The 8508-nt window shown below is 42.4% G+C and overlaps 1 protein-coding gene across 1 annotated transcript; it reads right to left on the minus strand.

Annotated features, from left to right (window-relative positions):
- Nucleotides 1-3945: 3945 nt before the first annotated feature.
- Nucleotides 3946-6195, minus strand: LOC124930574. Its single transcript, XM_047470906.1, has 5 exons — nucleotides 5976-6195; nucleotides 5805-5870; nucleotides 5466-5720; nucleotides 4540-5339; nucleotides 3946-4374 (listed from the first exon to the last, which is right to left on the minus strand). The coding sequence occupies exons 1-5, from the start codon at nucleotides 6193-6195 to the stop codon at nucleotides 3946-3948; spliced, it is 1770 nt and encodes a 589-aa protein (XP_047326862.1).
- Between the last annotated feature and the right edge of the window lie 2313 nt (nucleotides 6196-8508).

The raw sequence follows: 8508 nt of genomic DNA on the forward strand, positions 1-8508 counted from the left end.
CTAAGAAGGGGTTGAAATTATTTAATTATGATTTTAAACATAAATTATGTATAAATTATGGTTTCAGACCTCCAAAATAATTAAATAAATACCTCCAAAATACCCAAAAATATAAAAGTATGATAATTATTTCCAAAAATATTTAATTGATGGAAGTTTTGATAAAAAATGCAAGAAAGGGATTAAAATTCGATTTCATATAACCCTTTTATTATAAATAAAACTAATAATTCTATGTAGCCGAAATTATGTTTAATTGATGTAGTAGAATTCTAGACCATCGGATAAACGCTGAATTTTTATCCGGCGCCCAAGAATCAGACACGCATGCCCGCTATAACGGAGCACGCACGCGCCCGATCCACACGGAAACAACTAACGGGACGTCATGCCCGTTAGTCTAGATCGTCCAGCGCCAACGGAACGTTGACGAAACGCCAACGACGCGTTTTGGATAGATCAAAACGACGTCGTTTTGATCGTCTTCTTTGCGAAATCCTATAACCTGCGACAAACTCCGACGATCTTCTAGAAGCTCTAGTTTCTTCGTTAGTCCAACTTATCCTCTGATTTTTTCACCCACTTACTCGCCTTATCCTCGTCATCAATAGCCCTATACCTAGGATCGACACCTTACCCTAGAACTAGGCTGCCAGGAATAGGATAGGATTTAGGGATAAAACTTCAAATCGACAAATTGAACTTGAATTCTTCCTCCTCAACCGACCTAAAGCTAGTATAAATAGTCCTTAGACGATTCTCTATCAATCCATCAAACAATCAATACATCGTATAGCCTAAATCAAAGATTCAAGAATCCAACAAGAACAAATATTTGTAAAATCTCTTTCGGTGATCACAACTTTGATCCAGACTTTGGAAAAGCTTCGAACAACTCATAGGAGTGTTCCCAATTGTTGGTAAGTTTCCAGATCTATTGAATTTCAATTTGTAATTGAAAATTGGTTTTTATCAATTTTGATCGGTTTGATCTGTTCTAGGGTTCAATTGTATGATTTATTTGTTTAGAATCAATCCTTAGATGTTATATAAACTTTCGGTTGAAAATCACCTTAAACTAAAAAACAAAATTTTGAATTGAAAATCTAGATTTTTTAAAATTCATGTTCTTAAGTTTTAATCTTGTTTTTTATTGAAATAGTTGCTAAACATGTTAGGATAATTTTCAAATCATTATAACATAATCCCGATCACATTTGATGAAACTGAATTTTTTTAAAAATTGAATTTGAATTTCATCTTTAAAAGTTGTTATAAAGCTTGAATGATGTTCTTGTTTTGGTTATGTATGACTATATTAATCATTTCAAATCTAATGAAATAAAAATCAGACATTGAAATGACTTAATTTAAAAGATCCCAAATTTTGACATAAAATGGGTTTTAAAAATTAATCTTTGTAAAAATTGATTGACCGTGATTAGGGTTAGTGCTTTTGTTCCCCATAATCATATGAATCATTTGTGTTAGGATCGAGATCGACGATGGAGACGGGGGTCTCACAAAGTTGAACGCTTACACACACTTCGTTTGATATTAACTCTGTTAGAAGTTAATATCGGTTTCTATTCTTCGCAAGACGTCACAAACTCTTGAACCAAGTTCAAGTGCGGAAGTGTTTGTTTCGACTTGAAGCAATACGAAAGGATTAGGATAATGCGAAAAAAACACAAGATACAAGAGATGTTTATGGATCTTCGGAGTAAACTCTCATATGTCACCCCTTCTTCTCGACCTCGAGAAGGATATTCTTCTTAACCTTGAGAAGAATATTCACTAGAAGATTTGATTTGATTACAACACGTATACAAACTCAATTGGACAACCATGACTTAGACACTACCTATTTCTGAACTCCTTGTACACAACGCTTGTTGAATATATACTATCTATTCAATTTATAAACAATCACACATATGTAAGGATTAATACAATGCTTTGTATGAACTATCTCTCACGGAAAACTCTAAGGCAAAAGCTTGAATATATATTTGTAGAGAGTTTAATTAGCAAGAGAGCCCAGATCATCAAGTGTCTTTTTTTTTCTTCCTTTAATCTTCTTATATATTCAAAGCACATCAATTGTCATATTTGCTTTAGAAGACACCAGCCCTAACTTGATTGGTCCAGAAAAATACATCAGAGAATATCCTCCTTTGATCCTGTCTGTACTTGGATGATAATAAAACAAAATTGTTAGGATCTAGGTCGCCGCTGGTGGACCGGGGGTTGGACCGGTTAGCGGTTCTCACTCGTAGGGTGGTGGTTAATCCGGTTAGAGATTAACACCGGGGTTTCAATACTACACAACCTGTCACAAACCCTTGAACTAGGTTCAAGCGCGGAAGAGGTTTGCTTTCAAGTTGAAGCGGTACACGTGTATGATAGGCGGAGTCGGTTTCGGATGATGAAGATTTGAAGGATGGTGGGTCGGTTTCGGCAATCTGGATACTTGGTATGGTCAGTATGGAGTTGGTTTGGAGCGGTATGGTTAAGTTAGTCGGTTATGTAAGGAAGCCAACAGAAAGTAAATAACACAACAGAGTTTTATGGATGTTCGGAGATAAAACTCCTACGTCACCCCTTCCTCTCGAAACCGCGAGAAGGATATTCACTAAGGAATACAAATACAATTCGATCGAGACTTATTTCCTGCTCGATAACACTCTTACAATTCACACTGAAATTGTAGCACACACACTTAGAATTTAGCACTTAGGCTTTCTTAGAGTACCACACTGTTATCACTTGTAGTAAATGCACTTAGCTTTTGTTATCTCAATGTTTGTCTCACTTAGTAACTGCCTTAATGTCCCGCATTTACTCTTCTGCAACTGCCTCCTTTTATAGGTGAAATATGCCAACGGTCATATTTCGAAGCCTTGAATCTGATTGGCTGATCAGAGATGCAGTGATTCAGTGTTTCAGACCTGCGGTCTTCTCCTCAGACCTGACGGTCAATTTCAGACCTGGCATCCTGTTTCAGACCTGCCGGTCTGTAAAGCAAACCTGCCGGGTTTGTCTTTTACTCAATGTAGGCACTGTCTGCTTGGACAGTTGTCTGTACTTTGAAGATTTCCTTTCTGGCTTATCCCGAAGTAGAAAGATCCGGTAGTACTGTTTTCTGCAGCCTACAGTCTTTCCTCAGACTTGCATGGATATGGAAGTATTCAGTCTGTTCCTTTGGTATCATTCTCAACAGATACCCAAAGTGTCTTCTTGTACTAGTCGGCCTCTTGACTTGGCCTAGGTTGGCCGCTTGACTTGGCCGAATATCTTTTGATAGTGAAGTGACCGGGCTTATTCCGGTTATGTTTGTCTTGAGGATTGATCGGCTATTTGATGGATCTGGCTTTTAGGCTTTGGCCGATCCTTCCTCTGTGCGGTCACGTACCGAATACTCTTGATCGGTTTGGTAGCTTGACCGGTTCGGTTTCTTCAGTTGGTTTTCTTTTGTTCATCCGGTCCGGTTCCTTGTTCCTGCGTAGGAAGTTTGTTTAAGTTATGTTTATTTGAACCGGTATGAATTTATCTAACAATTTCTCCCTTTTTGATTATTTTATTTAAAATTATCAAAATTATGTAAGTTTGCAACCGTAGGCCGGTTGTTTTGTTTGGCCGATTTTGAAAAAGATTTAGAGAATTTTTCGAAAAATTTTGGGGGAGGGGTTTTGGAGGAATCTCTATCTTTTATCTAACAATTTCTCCCTTTTTGATTATTTTACTTAAAATTATCAAAATCATGTAGAAATGCAAAATAAGGCCGGTATTCAAAAATAACTTTATATATTCATAGATAACCGGAAAAGTCTTAAGCAAAAGTACTAAGGTAAGTAAGAAAAAGAAGGATAGTCCCTATTCTGAGTCCGTGAATTCGTAGGCACTCTTCTTTCTCTTTGGTTGCGGTGGCGGTTGCGGTTGCGGTTACGTGGAGTGTCGTGGTCTTTTAGATCGGTACCGCAGCTGTTCTTCGAGCTCATTCTCGACTTGGTCGTCTTGCTGCGAAGTACCCGTCTCGACCGGGTCAGAAATTATATTGAGCATCTCCACAATCCGAACTTTCTTACTAGCCGGCTTCTTTCTCTTCTTCGGTTCTGAGGCAGAGGCGGTCGGTGCTGAAGCGGAGGCGGCCGCTTTCTTCTTTTTCTCGTGTTCCTTCGCAAATCCCGCCAGCCGTCGTTGCTCCGTTTCTAATCGTTCGGCATCCGCTGCGGCTTGTCTTGCTATTTGCTCAGCATACCCTGGATACATGCTCTCAGCCCTTCTTATTCTCTCGGCCTCTACTTCTTCTTCGGTCAGCTGAGTCGCTCGTGGCGCCTCTTTGTCTCTGCTAACCTCGGCGTCCAGCCTTTCCTGGACTCTCTTAGCAACCAGAGCATCGGCCTCTATAGCAGCGGCATCCGCGGCTTCCTTAGCTTTCAGGATTTCGGCCATTTGTGCAGTAAGTGCCTTTACTTCGGCCACGAGATCTTCGTTCTTCTTTTCCAGTACCGAGACTCGTTCAATTGTTGGGTCGACCCGTTCGAAATCCTTCTTTAATTCCGACGTGAGACCCTCCAGAGCTACAATATGCTGAGCACAGTTTTCTCGCTCACCGGCCTCTTCCCATAGTCCGGTGCTGAGTTGCTCCAGGCGTGTTTGAGTGTGATCCACAACCAGCTTCGTCGCATCGGCGAACTTTATGGCCGAGTCAAATATTTTATCGGCGCTATCCTTGAATGGTTGAAGCTTAGAGACGTTGTGTTCAACTATCCGGTCATCAATCATCTCTGATATTGATGCCTCAAATTTCTGAAGCCGGTCTTCCATTTGCCCTGACGTGGACACTTCAAATTTCTTGAGTTGTTCACCAATCCGTTCCGAAACGGATGCTTCAAACTCTTGGAGCCGGTCTTCAATCCATTCCTTAGGAGGAACTGAAACGGTGGCTTCCGGTGGTGGAGTGGGAGGGGACTGCTCGGTCGTATCAGGATCTGCTCTCTCACCGGAGTCTGTTATGTCAACAACCTCAGTAGGTGTTTCTAATGTGACCGCCTCCTCCAAGTTCGTAACCGGAACTTCCGAGATCGGTACCTCGACATTTTCTAGAGTTTGTTCTTCAACAGTCTTTGAAGTCGGTACCTCATCATTTTCTGGCAGTGGTGTCTCAATGTCCCTTGGTGTCACGGTGTCCTCTGTTGTCCAGTCTGTTTGAAAATCTTCGATGACCGGAGCGGTATACACCGGAACTTGTTTCTGTTTGCATATAGCCTCTAACCGCTCTATCTCTTGGCGTATTTCCAATTTGCCCTTTTCAAGCTTTTCTAATACTAGCGGTGCTACTGTAGACACCGATCCCCCTTCGGCATATTCTTCCTTAATCTTTCTGATACGCCTTCTTATCTGTCGAAGATGACTTCTCGGTATCAGTAGGCAAGTTCGGCACTGTATTTCCTGAATGGTACTGGATTTGGTGAGACGTAGGATATTGTCCTCCACTTCCTCCAATCTGGCGATGCAGTGTTCTTGCGAGTGGTCCGATAGGATGTCTTTATACTTTGTATTAAACCGGTACTCATGCCACTCCAGATATAGGTCAATGACATCCTCGTCTCTTCTGATAATGCCCTGAAAGATATTCTGGGCTAGTCTTTCGGCCTCCGCTTCGTCTGCCTCCTCTCTGTTGAAGTTTCCATCATCGGCTCTTTCATCATTGTCTCCTTCATCAACCCCGTCCTCACCCTCGGTGGTCTCAGGATTGAAGCTTTGTTCGGCATCGGTCGGACTCCGAGCCGAAAGATCACCGTCATGGTCCGTTCTGTTTTCGGTTCCCTCTGTATCGGCTTCCTCATCGTCCCACTCCTCATCCTCTGTTTGTTGAGGTGGATCTTCGAAAATTACTTTTTCTTTTCTCTTTCCTCCGGTGCTTGCGTTTGCCGGGGTATTTTTCTTTGCGGCTTTCTTCTTTCGGCCACCTGTGGAACTGGAGGCCGACTGCTTTCTTGGAAGAAAATGCCTTGATCGAATGATGCTGCGTTTTAGTATTCCAACACCGGGACCGACTTTGATCTTTAGATGTAAGAAGATCTTGCCGAGTTGTACGGCATACCCCCAAGACCTGTCAGAGGCCGGTCTCACCATTTCCATAAGATTGCTGAAAACCGATCTTGCCCAGTTGATCTCTGTGCCTTCCATTAGACGAAAAATCATTCTGATTTTGTCTTTGGTCAGATTGCTGAAATTTCCTCCCCTTGCCAGTATCGCCCTGGCAAAAACGTCACACGCCGGGATGAGCTCCGGTTTCAGCAGTTGTTTCTTTCCGGATGTGGGAACCGGCTTGTTTGTTGCTGATACACGGCGGCAAGCCATCTTAAAAACGTCATCGTCCATCTCTGCTGTTGCGTCCATACCGGTGGTTGGGAGATGCAGACTTTCGGCCACTACAGCTTCGGTGATTTCTATTTGGGAGCCGCAAACCGTTGCGAGGATCCTGTCGTAGGAAACGGTTGCGGTTTTGAAGAACTCTTCAACCGCGTTCTTGTAGATTACGTGAGGTCCCTCCAGAAAATATCCCAGACCGGTTTTAATGAGTCGGTCAATTACGTCTTTTGCCTCGGTTGTTCCATTTTGCCGAATCTCATCAAAGTCCACTTGAGAGTATAGTTTGAACAATGCCGCATCACGACCCATGTTTGAGTAGTTTGAGAATGAGAGAAATCGGTTTCGAAGGATTTAGTAGCTTAGAGAGAGAAAGTGAATTTCTGTGAAAATGACAAATGTGATGAAGGCTTTCCTTTTATAGGCACGGTTTGGAAGCCAAACCGTCCCATCATGAATGGGCGGGAGTTTTCCCTCCAAAATGAAAGGACATGGTTTCGTGCGAAACGGTGTGCGGTGTCTTTGAGCGGGAGTTTTTCCCTCCAAAACTTTGCCTATGTCATCGGTGACGTATTTTTCTACGAGACCGAATGGTAGATTATGTTCAAGCTTATTCAGATATTTTGATTGATCGGCGTTTAACAGTTTTAAGCAGATTTTATGAAACCGGATACGAACGATATCAAGCCGGTTATGTTAGATAGATACATAGAGTAAAGAGAAGCGATCAAAACTGAAACGATATTTCATTAGAAAGGAAGCCGATAGGACGAAAGAAAGACATTTAAATAAGGTTGTTTAAGCAGTAAACACCATTCTGGAATACTTTTCCACCACGGCATCTCTATCGAGAATATTTGAGGGAGATGCCGGTGTACCCGGTCCAAAATCTGGCCGGTACTTGAGAATCAGCCTGCTGATGTGGGGTGCAAAGCCGAGACCCTTCTTGGTCCGCACCATTTTCCTCAAAGTTTGAAAGAGGACCGCTGCCCAATTAATGGGCGTGTGGTTGTAGATGTGGGTCATCATATTGTAGGTATTTTTTGAAAACCGCTGATTTACAGATTGGCACAGAATGGACCGAGTGACAATCTCAAGAAGTAGCTGAGTGCTACGACCGAGACGGGTCTTTAACCCATGGGTTTCCACCGTATCGAAGGTTCCAAGACAGCGGAACACATAGTAGTATTCATCAGTTCCCTCCATGGCCGGAAAGTCAGAGAACCCTTCTTTAGGCAGATTGAAGAGGGAGGCAAATTCGGCTTCATCAAGCCGGAAGGTATGATTCCTTACCGTGGTTACAATGCGATCTCCCCAGTTAACGGCATTTCTGAAAAATTCCTTGACATCCTCAGTCAGTATGGGACCGGATTCGTCAAGGAAGGCTTGAAGACCGGTAACAATGAGACTTTCAAACATGTGTTTCTTTGGGTGGTCATAGTCCCATTCGGCCAAGCATGAGCCGAAGTCAACACTTAGAAAATTTCCCAAAGTTCGGCTTGGCATGATTATGATGTAGAGAGAGAGAGAGATTCAAGAGAAGTGCAAGTGATTGTGGATGTGAGAAAGTGAAGGGAGGATGGCTCCTTATATAGAATCGTTTTTGGAGGGAAAATCAGAGCATTGATGGTTAGTTTTGTTTTATTAAGGGAAAGAATCTTTTCCTTTCCAAAGTGCATTGGGAAGTGGCGGTTTGCAGATCTCGAGGTAAATATTTGTTGGAAAGTAACCAGATTAGTTGGGAATTAAATGTGCGGGTGGTTGGGAGTTATCTCATTAAATTGGATTATGCATTTAACACATAATGACATATATTAGATGGAGACCGAAGACGGTAGAGACAACACCGAAAATGACATACATAAATGATGAAGTTAAGGAAAGCATAAATAAAACCGAAGTGGACATGGATGAGGCCGATATGGTTAATGGTGCATCCGGTACACGCAGCAAAACGACCGGATGCCAGATGAAGTGACTTAACGAGGAGGGTTGAAGTTTCTCCTCCTCCATTCCCTCTCAAACCGACTATAGAAAGAGTCGGTCATTTCCCTAGTTAGCACTTGAGCCTGGTTCAGGCCTTCGCCAGGACAAGTTGGAACGCCGAGTTCCACCAGAAGGGTGCTCATT

Source organism: Impatiens glandulifera, chromosome 3 (genome assembly GCF_907164915.1).
Source record: "Impatiens glandulifera chromosome 3, dImpGla2.1, whole genome shotgun sequence".
Taxonomy (NCBI): domain Eukaryota; kingdom Viridiplantae; phylum Streptophyta; class Magnoliopsida; order Ericales; family Balsaminaceae; genus Impatiens; species Impatiens glandulifera.